The sequence below is a fragment of the Choloepus didactylus genome, chromosome 14, assembly GCF_015220235.1.
Source record: "Choloepus didactylus isolate mChoDid1 chromosome 14, mChoDid1.pri, whole genome shotgun sequence".
Classification (NCBI taxonomy): domain Eukaryota; kingdom Metazoa; phylum Chordata; class Mammalia; order Pilosa; family Megalonychidae; genus Choloepus; species Choloepus didactylus.
In genome coordinates this window covers 78,976,722-78,996,819 of record NC_051320.1, presented here as the reverse complement: position 1 = coordinate 78,996,819, position 20,098 = coordinate 78,976,722, and the positions used below count along the sequence as shown (strand labels likewise).

The 20,098-nt window shown below is 49.4% G+C and overlaps 1 protein-coding gene across 4 annotated transcripts in view; it reads right to left on the bottom strand.

Moving 5' to 3' along the window:
- Positions 1 to 220: 220 nt before the first annotated feature.
- The window catches only part of ZHX2 (zinc fingers and homeoboxes 2), a 162,186-nt gene continuing 142,308 nt past the window's right edge, over positions 221 to 20,098 (bottom strand). For 3 of the 4 annotated variants that reach the window (XM_037802908.1, XM_037802911.1, XM_037802909.1), the window contains 2 exons: positions 13,085 to 15,823; positions 221 to 1,462 (listed from right to left, as the gene is read on the bottom strand). In XM_037802908.1, coding sequence (XP_037658836.1) covers positions 13,089 to 15,602 — 2,514 coding nt within the window. In that variant the 5' untranslated portion in view covers positions 15,603 to 15,823 and the 3' untranslated portion in view covers positions 221 to 1,462; positions 13,085 to 13,088. Of the gene's footprint in view, positions 1,463 to 13,017; positions 15,824 to 20,098 lie in introns of all 4 variants that reach the window. The other variant, XR_005211619.1, reaches the window with a different exon arrangement.

Sequence of the window (20,098 nt, the reverse complement as noted above, 5' to 3'; positions counted from 1 at the left end):
GCAGGGCCTATAAAACCTCTCTGGGTCAAAGAGATATGTCGATGATTCCTAAGGCAACAGTCACACCTTGTTTTTAAAGTCCTGTCTGCAAGGTCTGACCTCACCAACATGGAAAATGGGAACCGTGGCAATCCCGGGAGGTGGCTCGGTCACAACTCTGGCGTGGTGCCCTGGGAGCCGGACGGCAATGAAGAACAAGGAGCAGAGGGAAAGGTTAGAAAAATGTTTAGTCTTTGCTTTATTGAGTTACAACAAATGAGCAACGAGTTAGAAAAATTGGTTTTATTCAAACTCCCTAGCATTTTATCTGTGCAGTGTACTCAAACAGGGGGTGGCGGGGGGCAAGGGGATTGCAAACACAATTCATATTGCAACATTTACACCGGGTCTGTCTCTTGGTTTTTCTTCCTTAAAAATTAGGACTAACAACAACAAAAAAGTGCACTCAGGAATCTAAAATTGGCCCCAAACAAACACACAAACAAACAAAATCAATTCATGGTGAGGCCTCAAGCTGAAAACTTGTCAAATACTACTCCGAGAAAAGGCAGTTAAGAACAGAAATAAAATCCAAGCTCTTCATCTTTGTACCATGTAGCTATGAAGATCTGTTTTGTTTTAACTTCATGAACGTAATAATGCTAACAAACGTGGAGCCCTTTCTGCTGGTAGTTAAGACAGTGCGTAAAGAGGACGGCTGCCTGCTGCCCAGGTCTCCCAGTGCTGGCTGGACCCAAGGTCTGGCTGAAAAAGCCAAACCGCTGAGAACTCAGGCTTGCCTCTTGGCAGCTGAGAAAGCCTTGTGCGTGGCTAAGGCAGGGACCCCAAAGGCAGCAGGGGAAGAACTAGAAATGCACTGGACTTGGAAGAGCTGCCGTCTGTAAACCCACTCCAAGTTGTAACAGTGGTCACCTCAGCCCTTCCCACAGAGAACTCTCCCCAATTTCACACTACCTTAAAAAACAAAAAATTCTTCCTACCTAAAATTCAGTAGATACAATGGCACTAATGCTAACATCCAAAAAAATAATAATAAAAATTAAAAAAAAATAAAAGGAGAAAAGAGAAAAGCACAGGTGATCAGCCCTCCGTCCTGGAAAACACCTTACAATGGTAGTGTTGGAAAAGTAAGTTGCCCTTGATTAAAAAGGTAACAAAATTCCCACATTGTACAAATCGGTTCCAGTATAGCAAGGGGGCCGGGGTAAAGGAGCAAACTATTTACAAGGACCCATTGAAAACGCAGTGGTTAGGACTTGGGCACTAGGAACAACTCCCACAGTCCTCTGGGGGGTGGGGGCGTGCAGAAGCAGCAGGGGCTGCCGCCCCCACCAGGCACACGCGAGCTTGGCAGCTCCACTGGGAGTCGGCGGTGAAGGCGCCCACGGGGGAGAGGGGCTTCTCTTCTCTCTGCAAGGACAGTGTGTCCCCTTCAACAGCAGGGCGGTTCTGACGGACTCCCCTGGAAGGGAAACACAAAGCCAGAGAGAGACGTCAGGGGTGACCGGCACGCTCTGGTGGGAGGCTCGGCAGCTGCCTCTCCCTGCTCTGCCGGGGAGGTCCCTTCTGCCGGGGAGGTCTCTTCCAAAGCCGTCGGGGTGCGAGGAGAGACCTGCGCCCTTCCAGTCCGGGGCCTGCTCTAACCGAGTAGGATTCCCGAGCCCCATCTGACGTCATTGGAAGCATCTCCAGAAGACCGCCTTTGAAAACACGATTTTCTGGGCAAGTTAAAGTGGTGGCCTGTGATTTTTTTTTTTGTCCCATTACTATAAGACCCTTTGATTACTCCTGGAGAGGATGCCGCTCAGAGTGGCTGCTAACAGGTACCTAACAGTCAAATCCGGATTCGGGACATCACTAGTCCACTGACAAGCTGTGGGGCCTTTGCAGGTGACTTAATCTCTCTAGGGCTTGGTTTTTCTTCTGTATAATGGGGATATAACAGCATCCACTCTGTAGAGTTGTGAAGAGTAAATGAGCTGAGATATGTCAGCATTTGGGATCGGGCCTGGCACACGGTGAGTACTTTGCATGCTTTTGTGATTTTTGTTAGATGGAGCCTTTTCCAAACATACTAGGGATATGTAATAATAACAACAACAACAGGATGAGACACTTCAAGTGTACTTTTTATTTACTATTTATATCAACCCTGAGAGTATAGATACTATTATCACCCCCATTTTACACCTGAGGAAACTGAGGCACAGAAAAGCTAAATAATTCACCCAACGTTGTACATCTAGTAAATGGCAGAGCCAGGAATCAAACCCTGGCAACCCCAACTCTGTGTTCTTTTAACAAACAGTATTTATTAAGAGTCAGTATGGAGAAGTGTTTAATTCTGATACACTGTGACGTAAAGAAAGCAGTCCAAGGACCTCCACAATTCCCTCGGAGGGCTCCTGGGATCCAGAGAGCCTGGGACAGTGACCCAAGGGGAGGGCGCAGAGCTGGAAAGGACGCGGGCAGCACCCTGCGACAGGCTCGGCTTATCACATCTGTAAGCTCCTGAGCCCACTGTTTTTTTTTTCTTTGCCTCCTTCACAGTTACGACTGTGTTACTGCCTGGCCACTTCTCTGACTGAGAAAGCCCTGAGAATTTTTTTTTTGTACAGGGGACCAAGAACATGAAGACCAGGATCCTCAGCCCCAGGCGTCAATCAACAGGTCATCTACACCGTAACTTACTTCTCATGTCTGGATGTCGAACATACCCACATTCCCTAGAAACTCCTGGGAATAAGACTGAGTGTATTAGAGTTAAGCAACCAACCTGCGGAAGAAATGTCGGTGGCTGAAAACAGATTCCAGAGGGGTTCTTGGGATATGTTGCCATCCAGAGGGATCCCGTAAAAGTCACAGAGGGGTAAGAGCTCCAGGGGCCCTTAGACTCGAGGTTGACAGCATCGCTCATTTCACACGGAAAGAAACAGAAGGGCAGAGAGGGAAAGACTTTCCCCAGGTCACAGGACCCATCTGCAGCCACACTCAAAACCAGTAATGATCACGATTGAAACACCGGGGACAGCAGCTCCTCCCTATGTCACACTCGACACGAGCCAGGCCTGTGGTGGAGTGAGGACATGGGTCACCGCATTTACTTCTGACGCTAACCAGGGAGGGAGGTGGCTTCTGTAACCATTTTCTGGAGAAGAAACTGATTAAACAACCTGCTTAATGTCAGGCCCCGGGTTCCACCTGGCCAGTCCCACGGCCCCGCCTGGCCTTAGTGCCGCTCCCTGCACGGAGCCACCTGGCGACAGCGGGCACTCCTGCTTCCCAGGCACCCACCAGGGCCACGTGCCTTACGGCTGGTCCACTGAGGAGCCACGTCACCCCCTCAGTGGCACAGGAAACCATAGCCAGCCTCCCCCTGTGCTCCCCAAGGAAGGGGACCTCTCCCAGCAGACAGGCTTGTCACCGCCTTTGCAAAGGAGGCTGCCTCTGGTTGGATTTCCACCTGGAAAGTTCTCAAGACCCCAGGAAACAGGGCCCAAGGAGAGCAGCCAGCTGTTTCTTTCCCTTCTCCGAATGGCACTGAAGAACAGTGGGTCCTTGTGCAGGACTGGGGGTACTGGCCGCAGTGGGGCTCAGGGGAAAGAGCTGGGTCTGCGGAGTTGGAGAAGTCTGGGGCCCCAGGTCTGCTACTTGGTTTGCATGTGCCCTGGGACAGTGACTTGACTTTACTGAGCCACATTTTGATAATACATAACCACAGGCCCCTTGGAGGGTCCCAGGTGAGGGGTGCAAACACACAGGTCCTGGTACATGCCAGGTGCTCAGTGAATACTGCTTCACTTTCCCCTGCGGAAGGCCAGGTGGAAAAATAGGGCCTTATGTATAAGCAAACCCACCTATGTGTGTGTGAGTATAGTCTCCCTCTTTCTCGCTCTTCTTCCTTCCCTCCTTCCCGCTCTCTCTCTCTCTCATATGATAAACCAAATGGAAATGTCTCTTCAGTGATTGGTAAAAACTCACTTTACAGACAAATCTCAGTATTAGGGTGGCTCTCCACCTATCAATGTGTTTTTATGATTGTGTAATGTCTTATGGACACAAATATCCATAATCCTCCAACCCTATGAATTAATAAAGAAAAAATGCTGAATAAGGCTCTTAAGAAGAAAAAAAAAAGATTGTGAGGTCAAAGAGTGACCCAGAGAAGGGGAGACGATGTCAGTTTTTCTTTTTTGGCCTTTGTAGAAATCCCGGACATGGGCCGATGGTCCGGGCCTGTTCCAGGGCGGGGGGCAGTGGGCAGAGACTTGAGCTAGAGAGCTGGGCAGAGCTCCCCAGAGGAGACTGGGCGGCTGCTGGGAGCAGAAGGCAGAAGTCCGATCCCTCTCCAGGGGGCGTCTGCTCACGTCCAAGCCCAGGAGCCAGCTGGGAGGGCCTGCACTCAAGGAGCGGATGCCACGGCTACATCTGATTTCTTCTCCAATAAAAGGGTCCTCCGTTGAAGGAAGCAGCACACCCAGACAACACAAGCACCCCCCCAAGTTCTCCTGCGCACGACCAGCGACGCGTGTGCTTGCTTCCCTGAACCGGTCTCAGGGCCAGGCAGGACGTAAATCCCAGGCCGCCAGCCGAGGCCCAGGCCCCGTGGCCTGAGGCTGTCCTCCCACACCTCCAGTGACACTTCCAGTCACTCTGCTTAAAGCCTTCAGGGCCTTCACCAACCACCTGGGGACAATGCCCCAGGCCTTCCTGTAGCCCTGGGCCCTGCAGGATCCAGTTCTGACCCTCTTTGGGCCATCCTCCCCATGGGTCTGTCTACTCCACCACTGTGGGCTGAGCTCTCCCAGACGTGTTTCTCCGTCAGGGACCCGTCACCTTCCCGCTGGACAGGGTGTCCCAGCTTCACCCACTGTCCTCCTTTGCTCCCAGATGCGTCTTGTTAAATGCTCCCACATTTGCGCCTCCCAGCACAGCTGTTGTCACCCTGTCTGCAAACTGCCTAGTTAATTGTCCTTCCTGTAAGGTCGATGAGGACATGGACGAGCCCTGCAGTGTCTGGCCACACAGGATACTCAACGAGTGTCTGTTCAGTGAACGCCACCTGGTGAGGTGGTTGGTTACACGGGGTGGGCGGCCAAGTCCACTTTTCAGGGAGGTTTTTCCAAAGCTGTGGTGGTTCTGACTGTCCAGCCCCTCTCAAATCCCCAGTGTCCGACCCGTGGGCAGAGACACTCCCATCACAAGGTGGCCTCATCACAGAGGCTGCATCTCAGGTTTGGAAGGAAACTGCAGGGTCACCGGGCCTGTCTCCTTCTGCCCCATACGGAAAATTTCTCTCTACCAAGTGGATGCCCAGGCTGAACACAGGGCAGGACAGGGAACCCACCGCCTCCCAGGGCGGTCCCTCTGAATCTTGGGGACAACTCGGAATGATATAAAGGGCCATCTAATTTGGATCAAAATCTGCTTCCCTATTACTCTGCCCTTTGGGGAAACATGAACAATTAGAATTCTTTCCCCATGTGACAGCTTCTTAGCAGCCTCTCTTTTTCTCTTTCATTTTCCCCGTGGGACTCTCCCTAAGGCCCTGGGTACAAGGGAGAGAAGAGCAGATACTTCACACGAAGGAAAAACTTGACAGTGATTTCTTATTGCTCAATAATATTTCTGCCAACCAAATAGGGGAATTTGACCTGATTTTGTCAAACTTCCATTTCTTTTGTGGGGGGCGGCATGGTCTGATTTTAATTAGACTTGAGGAAGGGAAAATGTGGCAGCCTGGAGAAGGACTAAGCAATTTCCCAGGGGTGGGAAACTCCTCTTATGAATGAATCCAAAATCATCCCCTCGCTGGGTCTTGGTCAGCTCTGGCCCATCCAGCCAAAGTTCTCTGTCCCTGGAGCTGTCTGGGGAGCCTCTGGAGTTGGGGAAATTTCTGAGACTTCCAGGTGGGTAAATCTCTCCCAGGCTGCTTGCAGGGAAGCTTAAAGGCAGTAGGTGTCACGGGGACATTTGGGTTCTTTGGCCCTTTTTCCACCAATGGACAGTGTCCAGAGTAGTGCAAGAGAATTTGAGCAAATGGGATCATACTCTCAGCTCTCTGGGCAGACTCCCGATGTGGTTGGGTGAGTGGGTTTTGGTTTGAGTCCCAGCTCTACCACCTTCCAGCTGAGTGACCTGTGCCTCATGCTCATCAGCCATAAAATAAAGAAGATAGAATCGACCTCAGAGCATCGTGGTTGAGGATTAAATGAGTTTACACATGATAAGTGCTTGCCCAGTGCCTGGTACGGTAAGTGCTCGGCAAATCTCACCCCATCGTCACCACCCCACCCTACCCTCATACGTCTGTGAGATGCAACAAATACCCAAGCACTTGAGCTTGTACACGTGGGGTCCTGCATTAGTGTCTGAGGGCTGCTGTAACAAATGACCATGAACTTGGTGGCTTACAACAGAAACTGATTCTCTCAGAGTGCTGGAAGCCAGGAGTCTTAAATCAGGGTGTCAGCAGGGCCCTGCACCCTCCGAGGGCTCTAGGGGAGGGAACTTCCTTGCCTCTTTCACCGGTGGCTCCAGGAGTTCCTTGGCTCGTGCCTGCATCACTCCGTTCTCTGTCTGCATCTTCACTCGGCCTTCTCTTCTCTGTCTTTTCTTCTATCACAAGGACACCTGTCCCTGGATTGCGGGCCACCCTAGATAATCCAGGAAGACTTCATCCCGAGAGTCTTAACAATGACATCTGCAAAGACCCTTTCCCCAAATAAGGCCACAGTCACAGGTTCTGGGGTGAGGGTGTGGACCTATCCTCTGGGGGGTGGTGGTGGTGGTCATCGTCATTCAACCAACTACCGGCCCCAACTGAAAGGACCAGCTTGGAAAGTCAGGAAGCAGGTGGCCAAGTTCTTTTCCCTAGCTGTTCAGAGAACAGGGTACAGCTTCCGATTGAACATTGATTGAGCAACTGCTAATGCTAATGTCAGGCCCGTTCTAGGAACTTTCACTTATATTATCTCATTTAATCTCGACAACACATAGCTCTTGTTCTAGTTTGCTAATGCTGCTGGAATGCAAAACACCAGAGATGGATTGGCTTTTATAAAGGGAGTTTATCTGGTTACACAGTTACAGTCTTAAGGCCATAAAGTGTCCATCAACAAAGGGCACCTTCACTGGAGGATGGCCAGTGGCATCTGGAAAACCTCTTTTAGCTGGGAAGGCACGTGGCTGGAGTCTGCTCCAGAGTTCTGGTTTCAAAATGGCTTTCTCCCAGGACATTCCTCTCTAGGCTGCAATTCCTCAAAAATGTCACTCCTAGTTGCTCTTGGGGCGTTTTTCCTCTCTTAGTTTCTCTGAAACAAAAGTCTGCTTTCAATGGCTGTCTTCAAACTGTCTCTCATCTGCAGCTCCTCTCTTAGCTCCTGTGCATTCTTCAGTGTCCCTCTTGGCTGTAGCAAGCTCACTCCTTCTGTCTGAGCTCATACAGTGCTCCAGTAAACTCATCAAGGCACATACTGAATGGGTGAGGCAACACCTCCATGGAAATTATCCAATCAGAGTTATCACCCACAGGTGGGTGGGGTGCATCTCCATGGAAACACTCAAAGAATTACAATCTAATCAACACTGATAAGTCTCCCAAACAAGATTACATCAAAGATAATGGTGTTTTGGGGGACATAATATATTCAAACTGGCACAGCTCTATTAGCAAGTATTAAGATTACAAAAACTTAATAATAAAATAGAATAAAATAAAATGTATATGCATGCAGGCACTCTAGAATTTTCCACCATCCATCCTCCATTTACCAGTAGGATGGAAAAGTCTGAACGCCCAGATACCTGCAAGTTGACTTTCCTTTTGCTCCTTGAGTAGCTCAGAGGGTCTCAAACTTTCTCTACAGGATTATACACGCAGAAACACGTGTGGTCTTCTTTAGTGAGTTGGAGGAAATTCTGATTATATGATTATATGTGAGTCCACGTCCACAAGGACCACCTTTCCATTCCCCTAGTGCGCCACCCTCCCTATGGGCTTGGGGCCTTTGCACATGTTGCTGCTTCTTCCTGCAATGCTGTCCCTGTCCTCTTCATCCAGTCCACTCCTCCTTATCCTTTGGATCTCAATTCATCCATTACCTTTCCAGAGAAGCCTTCCCCCACCTTTATTCTATCTTCTCACAGCACCTTCAAAACCCACGTCAGTGTGGCAACTTTTCCTTTCTGTGGGAGGATGTTTGATTAAAACCCCCTCCTCCATTAGTCTATGAGCTCCATTAAGGCAGGGACACACTGGCACCACTGCCTCCCCCAGCCTGGCATACTGCAGATGTCCTATACACAGATGGATGGATGCTTGCATCAAGCCACTTATTATGAGCCTCTGTAGGTTCCAGGTACTTAATCTCCCTTTGGCCCGCATCCTTGCTCTGCAAATGAGGGGGTTGGATTTCATGGTTCCCAAGTTGCTACCAGCTATCCAAAGCACAGTGAGGATTCCCAGGGTGTGCAGCTCCACAATTAGGTAAATGGGAGTGATAAGCTAACTCCCCATGAGGTACCAGGGAAGCAAGGTGAATGGGCAGTCCCAGAGAAGCATCACTTGGTGTGCTGGTTTGTATATATTATGTCCCCCAGAAAAAAACCATATTCTTTAATGCAGTCTTGTGGGGGCACACGTATTAGTATTCATTAGGTTGGAATCTCTGGATTAGGCTGTTTCCATAGAGATGTGACCCACTCAACTGTGAGTGACACCTTTAATTAGGCTGTGACCTCTTGATTGAATGTTGTCATGGAAATGTGGCCCCACCCAATCAGGGTGGGTCTTGATTAGTTCACTGGAGTCCTATAAAAAGAGCTCACAAACAGAGGGACCTCAGAGCAACTGAGAGTGTTATTTTGAAGAGCAGCTGCAGCTAAGAGAGGACAAAATGCCCCAAGAGCAACAATTTGGAGAACACCATTTTGAAACACAACCTGGGAGCAAGCAGACACCAGCCACGTGTCTTCTGAGCTAACAGAGGTTTTCTGGACGCCAATGGCCATCTTTTAGAGAAGGTGTCCGGTTGTTGATGCCTTACCTTGGACATTTTATGGCCTTCAGACTGTAACTCTGTAACCAAATAAACCCCCTTTATTTGGGTATTTTGCATAATGGAGGCATTAGAAAACTGGAACACCTGGTAAATAACTGGTGATAGGTTCTTCAGCAGACCTTTCCCTCGAGCTGTTCACGTGCATGGAAAGCCAACTGTCCCCCACTCCTTTTCTCTGCCTGCCGTCATCTAATGGGACAAATGAGTGATGGAAAAAATGAGAAGCAAAAGGACTGAAATATCAGCCAGCAGATAATTGAAAACCATCTACTCTTGTTGATTCTCAGGTTAGTTCAATAAACAGTTATTGGGCATCTGCTCTGAATCAGGCAGGGAGGATTCAGATTAATGAGATATGGTCCCTGCCTTCAAGGGTCCGTTGGAGGAGAGAGAATTACAATACTGTCATCCATTCATTCATGCATGCATTCATTCAAATATCTATATTCGGATGGTTAATCTGAACAGAGTGTGGGGGCATATGTAGCCTGGATCCTAAGTTATAGCCAGGATGCAACACTTAGCAGCCTGGAATATTTTAAGCAAGCTGAACTATGAAAAATATTTTTCTGACATTTCACAAATTCTACCTCCTCCCTGAAGCCATGCCAAATTATTAGGCTTAGCCATTGTTGTGAGAGATCCGGAGGCAGAGAAGGTAGCGGCTGGAGCACTGGAGTCCAATTTAGACACTGCCGAGTTAACCTTGGCAAGTTTCCACAGGTCCCTGAGCCTCAGTTTTCTTTTGTTCAAAACAAACGGGAAGAATGCTTGCATATGTGGGCTGGTGGGTGGGCCTGGAGTGAGATAGTGTGTTGGAAAAGCCACAGCTCTCCCTCTGGGTGCCTCTGATACTGTTTGCACAGCTCTTAAGAAACAGTCCAGACGGGCTGACGTGGCTCTTTGTGTGCACGTCTCATCTTTACCAGACCGAGAGCTGGGCAAGGGCTGTGCCAATCTGCAGAGATGACCCAGGACCCAGCATGTAGCAGGCACTCTAAAGTTCTTGCTGAATGAACCAGTTGTGTATTAGTTCCCACTCCCAACAGAATCAAGGAATGACCCTGTCCTGTTCTTCTGGCCTGGGCTATGGGCCACAGCGGCGAGGGGCTGTCGCCTGACAGATGAGTGGTGGGCTCCAGGCTCCACCAGCTGCCAGCTAAGCAACCCAGGGCAGGCTACTTGTCCTCTCTGAGCCTCAGTTTCACCCTCTGGAAAACAGGGACAAAGCCATTCCCACCTCCTGGGGCTGCCTTGAACTGCAGATGACTTAGACGTGCTGAGAATAATGCCGGGCACGTGGCATGTACCAGTCAATGGAAACTCGTATTAGCAGCAGGTGTGGAATGGGCCATCTGGCCAAACCTCAAGGCATAGGCCTGACATCGCCTTGCTCAAATATTTCGACTCACTTTTAGCAAAGGGAGAATTTATGTTTTTGGACTCTTGCTAGGACAGGTCTCTTTTACAGGATGCCTCAAGAACTGGATCCAGAGACTGGATGAAGGTAACAATTCAAAGGCGGCAAAGGATGCTTTATCTTTGCATCTAACCTCAGGGCTGAGGTGAGCCTGGACTGAATCAAATGCTGTTGTGGGCCCTGCAAAGCTTATAGCAGGGGTGGCTTGGGGGCTGCACTTTATTTCCACAGAAGAAATCCCACTGTAGAGCCAGCTCTCAGCAGCCCATGCAAAGTTCCCTCTCACTCTTTCTCTCTCTCTCACATGCATCACCTAACACCTTTTATGAAGTCAAAACCATGAATTACTTTCAGATTCTATGTGCAACAACTTGACTCAACAGCAGGTTCCTAAATAAATATGTTTAAACAAAAGCATCACTGAATATTTATGAATTTCAATGGACCCATCCATGTGGTTGTTTCATAAAAGCTGTGAAATAATTTGGAGACAGTTTTCCCCTCTAATCTGAAATTTCTTTTAAGGGGTGGAGGGGTGGGGGACAGATGGCCTCGGGACCTCTGGAGAGCCCCTTCCAAGCCCACTGTGAGAAACGGGGACCCCTAGCATCCTTACCCTCAAATTCAGCAAACACAACCAGTTCACACAGCTTTTGCTTGCTGTGGAAAACCATCAGGTTTTCTTTTCATTGGCCTCTTGTCATCATTTATTAAACCTCAAACTCGACTTACTCTCTGGCAATGCCAAGCTGCTTCAGGTCCTCGTCTAAGCTGTTGCTTCTCTTGTCTCTTGCCTATGATGTGTCTTCCTTTTGAACCTCTTTTCCTGATCTCTGCACCTGGTAACGCCTCCCCATCAGCTGGGCCCTGAGCCGGAAGTCCCTTCCTCCAGGAAGCCCCCCTTGATGCCCCAGCCAAGTTGGAGGCCCCTCCTCTATGTGCTCACACACAGCGTGCACTCCTCCGTCTCTCCCTGCACCCGCGGGTGAGTGAAAGGAGGCGCATTTTCCTCTCTCCTTGGCCCAACTCTGAGCTCCACATGAACGGGGACCACGGCCTCCATCTTGCTCATCGGGTTATCGCTAGTGCCTGGCGCGGAGACTGGCGCATAGTAGGTGCTCAATGCATAATGGTTGAATGGAACGGAACCGACCAACTCCTCTGGGGTGGGAGGAGAAAACAACCACTTTAGACTCAGGCCACCGATCGGAAAAGGCCAAGGCAGTCAAGGAGCATTGAGGCAGATTCTGCCTGGACAAGAAAAATCATTTCTTTGTTTCCGCAAGGGGAAACGGGGGCTAGACTGGTGAGGTCTTTTAAGACAGCAGTTAGGAACACTGCCAGACGGAGGAAGAAACCGAGGCAGCCACATGGAGGCGGGGAGTGGGTGCTACGGGTGAGCCCCGCCCACTTCCAGCCCCCCTCCTACCTCCAGTCCCCCACTCCCCACCACAGCCCCTCAGCACGTCCCCCCGAACAGCAGGAGGAGAAAGAGGACTTGATGGCATCGAAACCTCTGCGTGTGGCTGCTCATTACATTGCCCTTTTCATAGCTCACGGGACAGGCTAAAACGAGGTTTCAGAAGCTTTTTATTTATTTGCCATGTGCCTCGTTTTATCACAGAATAAATGAATTAATTCAGGCACAGGCAGCCCAAGTTGTCCGAGCCCATTAATGAAGAGGCATGATAATTTCCAGGGAAACTTTGGGACTTTATAAATCATTCCAGAGGGTCTTACCTTTATTTCATAATCTTAAAAGATGACACGGGAGGCCCCTCCAGTTTCTTTTTAAGAGACATCGCTGGAGACGCCCACCTGGGCACACCGTGCATCTCCCTCCTTGTTCCAAGCTGTCCTGGTAGCAGCCCAGCTTTGGCGAGGGGGGCTCGCTCTCGACCTCCGCCTGCCTCCCCCGCCTTCTAAACCACCAAACGTGCTGCTGTGCTTTGGGCCCCGGCTGGCACCGATCTGACCTCTCGTGAAGCACAAACACCCAGGGCTTCGGTGGCGAGTCCCGTGATGTGGATGACATGGCCATTAGTAACCATGGCAACCTCCCTTCGGCAGCTCTCGCGGCTCCACAGGCCTGGTTTACACCAGGCTCCTCCGGATCTGAAGGGGTGACGGGGACGACTCCTGGCCTCGTCACCTAATGAGACGCCCAGCGCACCTTCCACGGCCACGACAAGGCGAACATCAAGCACTTCAAAAGCCTTTCAAGTTAAAAGAAACAACGCCAACCCTCTTTCAGTAAACTTGGATGCTTACACTTTTAAAAGTGCCAAAAAATAAAAGAAAAGGAAGAAAAAATAAAAGAAAAGGAAAAAGACACACGCAGAGGACGTGTCGTGCTGACGACTGCAACGAGACTCTAGAATGAACTGGCCCCAGAGGGTGGCGTCCAGACAAGTCCCGCGTTGCAAATAAGGACATAAAACCTACCAGCCCCGACTTTTCTTCCTTTTTAAAATAACCTTTACAAAGAGCCCATCATCTGTGTCAACCACTCTGTACCCCACAACCTCTACTCACCCTGGAAATAAAAAGAGCTAAACGCAGCCTCGTCCCCTTCGTGCCGGGACAGCACGGGTGGAGTTACCTGTCTAGCCCTGGCCAGCCTCGGCAGGGGCGCTGTCGGAGTCCGAGTCGGCCAGTTCCGCTGGGCCGTCCGGCGCCGTCTGACTCCAGCCATCCGACCTGTCCGAGGTGGCGTCCTCCTCTCCAACCGTCACCTCGACCCAATCCACCACGCCCGACTCCCCGTTCTCGTCGCTGCCCTGGCCATCCCGGCTGCTGCCCCCTGACCCGTCCGGGGTGGCCTCGGCGGGCTTTGCCAGCAAACAGTCTTTCGCTTGCTCGCTGCCCACCTTCGCCCTGGGCCCCAGCTTCTCCAAGTCCTCCTCGCAGGGTGTTTTCGGGTCCTCGTGGTATTGGGGAACCGCCTCGCTCCCGTTCTTCGGGCTCTCGGCGCTGGGTTTTGTGGCTTTCCTTGAGACGATGTCGTAGCCGTGGTCCTCCACAATGTGTTGGTGCTCATGTTGCTCCATCCACTTTAAGGTTCCGGTTTTCAACAGGCATCTGTTCTCCTTGAACCAACGCACAATTTCAGTTCGGACCAGGCCGGTCTTTGCGGCTAACTGGTCATACTCCTGGGGGGTAGGCCACTGGGTTCTTGCAAACATGCTCTTCAGGAGATGCACCTGCTCTTGGCTCTTTGCAATCGCTGGTGAAGGGCTGGGCAGAGAACCGGCTAACTGGGCACTAGAGGTGGGGTCGAGTCGTGAGAGAGCACCATTGGGGGCTGCCACATCTTGGCCCTTTTTGCCAGACCCCATGGAATCCAAGACAGCTTGCTCCATGCTGTCCCGAAGCTTCCGCCTCTCCGAGAACCAGGAATCTACCTCTCTCCTGCTCAGCTTGGTCTCTGCCCTTAGCCGATCCAGTTCTGCTTGGGTTGGAAAAGAGCTTTTCAGAAAGCTATCTTCCAGGCTTTTCACCTGACCCTGTGTTTTCATTTTGAACTTCTGTGGGGCAAAGTCAGGGTATGTGTGGTATGTGCGGCCATGCCGGGAGGCCGCGATGGCCAGCTGGTCTTTGGCAAGGGATTCGCTGGTGATGTGGACGATGCCCCTTTGACACCGATACCGGTGGTCACTGAACCACTTCTTGATCTCGCTCCTGGCAAGGCCGGTCGCCTCGATGAGCCGGTAGACCTCGGCATCGTCGGGGAACTGGCTCTGGAGAAAGCTTGCCTTGAGATGCGCTATCTGCTCCTTCGTCTTCTTGCGGTCGACGACTGGGGTCAGTAGGGAGTTGGCCGCCTTGGGTGGGGGTTCTGGCACTTGGGCGACGTGTGGACGTTTGGGCTCGGGGGCAGCTTTGGGGGTCACCAAAGGTCTCTTCTGGCCGTGGTTGGTCACTCCGGCCACAGCAAGTGTGATGGGGGAGCAAGAGACGGTGGTTGACCCGCTCGTCACCTGGGTCAGCACCAGGCTGGTCTGGCCAAGTATCTGGCAGGGGACGGCTGTCTGGAGGATGGGCTGGGCCACCTTGGTAGGGGTCAGCTGGGCGGGCAGCACAGTGATTGTCTGGGGGACCGACTGGATGGTGCCATTAAACATCTTCTTCCTGGCCTCCTCCACCTCCTCTGGTGACCAGCTGATGCCATGTTTCAGGCGCTGGGTGGCAAACCAGATTCTGATGTGCTCCTCTGGGTGTTTGGAGGCAGCGGTCAGCCAGGACAGCTCAGCCTGCGTTGGGTAAGGGAACTTGTTGAAGGAGTTGATCATGGTGGCATTCGTGTCCAGGGCAGAGTTGTATTTGGTCGTGTTCAGCGGGACAGGGACCTTGGGGACAAGGTTGATATTTGGTGGGAGCTGTACAGAAGGCGTGACGTGCCCCAGCGTGTCCTGGAGGAGCTCCACGCCGCCAAGGCGGGAGAGGATCTCAGCCGCGTCAGTCACCAGGCGGGCGGCCCCTGCCACGTGGTTCTCGGGGGTGGCATCCTCCGCCTTCTTGGGCACCTTCTTGGCATCAGCTTTCGGCTTCCCTGGCTTCATTAGGGGAGTTTTAATCACTGAGACCCCAGGATCAGCAGCGCCACTTCCAGGGCCACTGCTGGTGATGGAAATGACGTGGTTGCTGGCTTCGATGGACTGCTCCAGCACCGTTTGATTATTGCGTTTGATTAGCTTCAGCTTGAAGTTGGTCTCCCCCGGGTGGAACCTGCTGTTGTGGTCGGACAACGAGTCGTACTTTTTGGTTGTGAAGTTACATTCGGCGCACACGTAGAGGGGGTTGAGAATCACGTTGGGGTGCTGCATGTCAACGTGCTCCGTGAACTCGTTCAGGTTCTGCGTGGAGTAGGGGCAGTATTTGCATTCGTAACCACCCTGTGGTTTTTTGGACTGGTTTTCCCCTGTAGGTTTCACCTCTATCACTTCATTTTCCTTGGAAGAATTCTCAGGTTCTGCCGTCCAACCATCCTTGGCCACGTCGGGCTGCGGCGTGCCGACTCCTTTCTCCTGGGCCCTGTCCGCCTCCTCGGGCACATCCTGTTCCACCACTTGGGATGTCCGAACCATGCATGGAGTTGTGGATTTTCGTCTGCTGGCCATGCTGCCCGTCCGGTGCAATGGCTTGTTTTGAGGGAGGAGGGGAGGTTGGGTAGTGAGATTTTAAGAAGAAATACAGTAAAGGGCTTTTGGCTTTATTCCTCCCCTCAGATGGCTTTGGCTTCCCTTGAATGCTGAAGTCCAGTGTTTAAATTTTCAAGAATGATTTCAGCACAGAAAACTGTAATTGCTCCAATCACTAAACACATTAGGCAGCATCGTATCTGTGGAACGAGAACAAAGACAGGGTCAGTGTCTTCCCAGCGCAGAGGAAACGAGCATTTCTTTCTGAGTTGCTCTCATGACCCATTCCAATTGGCACCCAAGGCAGACGCTTAGGAAAGCACAGACTGCGCGAGGGTGGGTTCACATAAAAATGAAAGATCACGTTCTCTGGGAAGGACAGTGGATAGAGGCCCAAAGCGAGCAAACGAGGATGCCGGCCACCGTTTCACGGTGAGAGACAAAGGGACAAAGGTACAGAGATCTTTTGAAGTGCTGGGTGGGATGGTGGAGGGAATGCTGGAGACGAAAGGTTGCTGGGCTTTGCAAGCTGCTTTTATATTTATTTTGTGGTACATCAGAAACAAGAAGCTTACCTGGGGGTGGCAACTGGAAATTATGTAGGCAATTAGAAAATGTATATGAACGTTTTGTTTCTTACTATAAAAGTAATATCACTATAGAAAGTTTAGAAAATGCAGAAAAGGGTGAAGGAGCAAAAAAGAATCACGCCCAATAGTTTATGCATTCCTTTTCAGACTTTTGTCTATGTGAGTATATTTGTTAAACACACACAGACACACACACAAATTCAGCCTATATTGTGCATGTAGTTTTGTAGGTAGTTCATTTCAGTTGAACAGTTCCCCATTTCCATAACTATCCATCAAAATAATATTTTAAAAATGACTTCATAATATCCCACACTAGGGATGTACCATGATGCACTTAACCATTCAACTTGTTGGACATTCAAGTAATTTCTAATATTTGACTTTTATCAACAACATCACAGTGTGTGTGTGTGTGTGTAAACACATGTATATACATATGTATACAGGAATATACGTTATACCTAGATAAACATATACACACATATACATGTATATTATATCTTCATATTCACATATGTACATCTTAGTCCTTATTTCTGATAATTACTTTAGGATGGATATCTAGAAGTAATAGCACTGGGTCAAAGACTATCAACATTTTAAAATCTCTTGACTCATAGACACAATTGGCCTTTCCCCTGGCAGTGTGAGAGTGCCCGACTCACACCAGCCTATTGAATATTATCATTAAAAGAATCTTGTGGATTAGATAGGGGCAAACTTTTACTGTGTATTTCTTGATTGCTAATAAGGTTGAATTTTTCCTAAGATTTATTTGCCATTTACATTCTTTCATTTATGAATTATCTGTTTATGCCATTTTTATACTGTAGTATTCCATGCTTTTATTACTAATTTACAAGAGTTCTTTATAAATTAAGAATATGTATATATATGGTGGATATGGAATGTGTATAAACTTGATAAAAAAAGAATATTAATACCTTACTACATTTGTTGTGAAATTTCTGTAGTCTATCATTACTTTCAGGTTTCTTTTTTTAAACTTTATATTGTAGTGACATTTACACAACTCAAAACTTCCCTTTTTAATCTTTCAAGTGTACAATTCAGAGGTATTAATTATATTCTCAACATTGTGTTACCATTACTAATACCTTTTAGTTTTGCATGTGGTGTTGTTTCTATCTTTTAACACACAGAAATTTTTAATTTTTAGGTAACAAACATCAATCTTTTTCTCCTGTGGCTTCTTCCATTGAGTTTATACTTAGAAAGCAATTCCCTGTCTTGATAGTCAAGACATATGAATTTATGTTTTCTTAGCATGTTTTAGATTTTTTTATATTTAACTCCCCTGGGATTAAATTTCTTGGGTTAAGCTAGCTTGTAAGACACAATTTGAACCATTTATCTTGACAGTTACCAATAATCTTGGTAGCATGTATTGGATTATCTTTTCTTTCCTCACTAATTTTTGATACATTCTACATATTCTATCATTCACTACATTCTACATAAAAGGGTTGCTTCTGGGTTACCTAACCTGTGCCTCTCAGCTATCTGTTGAACCTTGCGCTTATGACTTGCTTTTTAAGTTTTTGTAGCTTTACGGTATGTTTTGATATCTGGTAGAGTGAGTTCTTCCTCAGTACGCTTCTTTTGCAAAACGTTCCTTGGTTATTTTGATTACCTATGCTGCTAAACCAACCTCAGATCACTGCAAGATGAAATCTGGTTAGAATTCTCGTTGGAATTGAGTTCAAGCAATAGTAACTTGGGATGAAGGCATCAATTTGCTTATTAGGAGGCAGGGTATGTCAGCAAAGCCCAAACTGGGGAATGGATGAGCTGGGCCTCCCCCCCCACCCCCCAAATACTAGAAGACGTATTGTAGACATTTTTGCTATACAATAATGTTACACATGATGATACAAATACATTTGAAATGTCAAGGCATGTGGGGACTGTTAAATCATTTAACATTTCTTTGGCCTGGGCTGGGCCACTTTGAGCAAGGCCACGCGTGGGCTGAGAAGGGCCCTCTCCTGTGAGGCTAAAGGAGGAGGGGGCGGTGTTATGCAACAAGAGATACAGGGGAGAAGGGGAATGGGGGAGACAGCCTGTCGGCACCTGTCCCTCCCCTTGGCCAGGGTTCGAGGCCCACTGAGGAGAGGGCGTGGAGGACCATGTACACGAGCAACTATTTTTTTTTTTTTCAAAGAGAGAAAGAGTTTATTGCTAGGCATGAAGTAGGACAGCAGATGAGCTATTCACCCAAAATCTGTACATGAACAACTTTATGGGACTCTGGGCCCATGCGAACCTGCATAGGACAGGTATTATGAGCTGAGTTGTGTCCTCCCCAAAGCGATGTTCAAATTCCAAGCTCTGGGCCTGTGACGTGATCCCATTTGGAAATAGGATCTCTGAAGATGTGATTAGTTAAGATGAGGTGAAACTGGATTAGGATGGGCCCTTAATCCAGTGTGACAGGGGTCCCTATAAGGGGAGAGCGCCACGTGACAACTGAGGCAGAGCCCGAAGCCCGAGGACTGCTGGCAGACACTGGCAGCTAGGACCAGGCACGCAGGGTTCCCTGACAGATTCTGGACATTTAGCTCCCCAAACTGTGAGACAATGATTTCTGTTGTTTGAGCCCTTTGGTCTGTGGTGCTTTGTGACAGCAGTCCTAGGAAACTAAGTCAGCTGGGGAGAGGGGATTTCTCCCCACGTGAACCCAGATCCCAGCCACCCTAGGGCTGGAGTCCCGGCATCTTCATGCCTGGTAACACCTTCCGCAGTGGGGTGAGGGTCCCTCGGGGCACCGGTGAGGAGGGGCCATGCACAGGGCCCAGCAGGCAGGGAACCATGTCTTTTGGCTGACCACACCCAAACTGATGTCTCCTCCATCTCCCCACTGAACTTCAGACGTTTGATTATCCCTTCAAAATGCTCCACCCTCTCCAGCCGTCTTCATTTCTGCCCACAGCTCCAGCACTGCCCACTCAGGTCAAAAACCTCTTGGCCTCGCCCCACACAATGAATCCACTGGCAATCCTGCTGACTTGATCTTCAAAATAGGTCTGGTATCAACCACTTGTCACTCCCCACCCACCCTGGCCTCTTCTTCCCTCGTTCAAGCCTCTGCCATCTCCCCCTGGACTCCTGCTGGATTTGCACTTGTCTCTGCCTCCTTTCTCCCCAGGGCAGCAGAGGGATGTTTAAAAATAGGAATCAGTCCACATCACTTTTCTGCATGAAGCCCTCTCTTGGCTTCCCATCAGGGTGAACTCCAGCCCCTTATGAGAGCCTGCAAACCTGGCACGATCTGGTCCCCGCTTCCTTTTCCAATCTCCTGCCTCTCTCTCTCTGTGCTCGCCACACTCCAGCTCCTGGAACAGGCCACGTCATTTTCCTAGTGGGATCTGCCGGAACATTCCATTCCCAGCGCACCTGTTGTCAGGTCTCCATTGACAGGCACCTTCACACAGAGAGGCCTTTCCTGACCATCACCCTTGTCTAAAATAATGCCTCCTCCATTCACCGTCTGCTTTTCCTTACCCCACTTTGCTTTCTTTGGAGCACTTTTCAATAGCTGAAATTCCATATTTTGTGGTTAGTGGAGGAGGGAGGAGGGGAGAATTGCCTACTTGTTTATTGTTTGTCTTGTCCTCTAGAACTCTGCTGCCCAAATACAGTAGCCACTAGCCACATCAGACTATTTCAATTTCAATTAAGTAAAATTAAGTAAAAATTAAAAATTCAGTTCCTTAGTTGTGCTAGCCACATTTCAAGGGCTCAGTGGCCAGTGTTCTAGAATATAAGCTCCATAAAGGCAGAAACTTTTCACAGATGTTTCCCCACAGCGTAGAATAGACCTGGCCCACACTGTGCTGTCCATAAGTATTTGCTGAATCT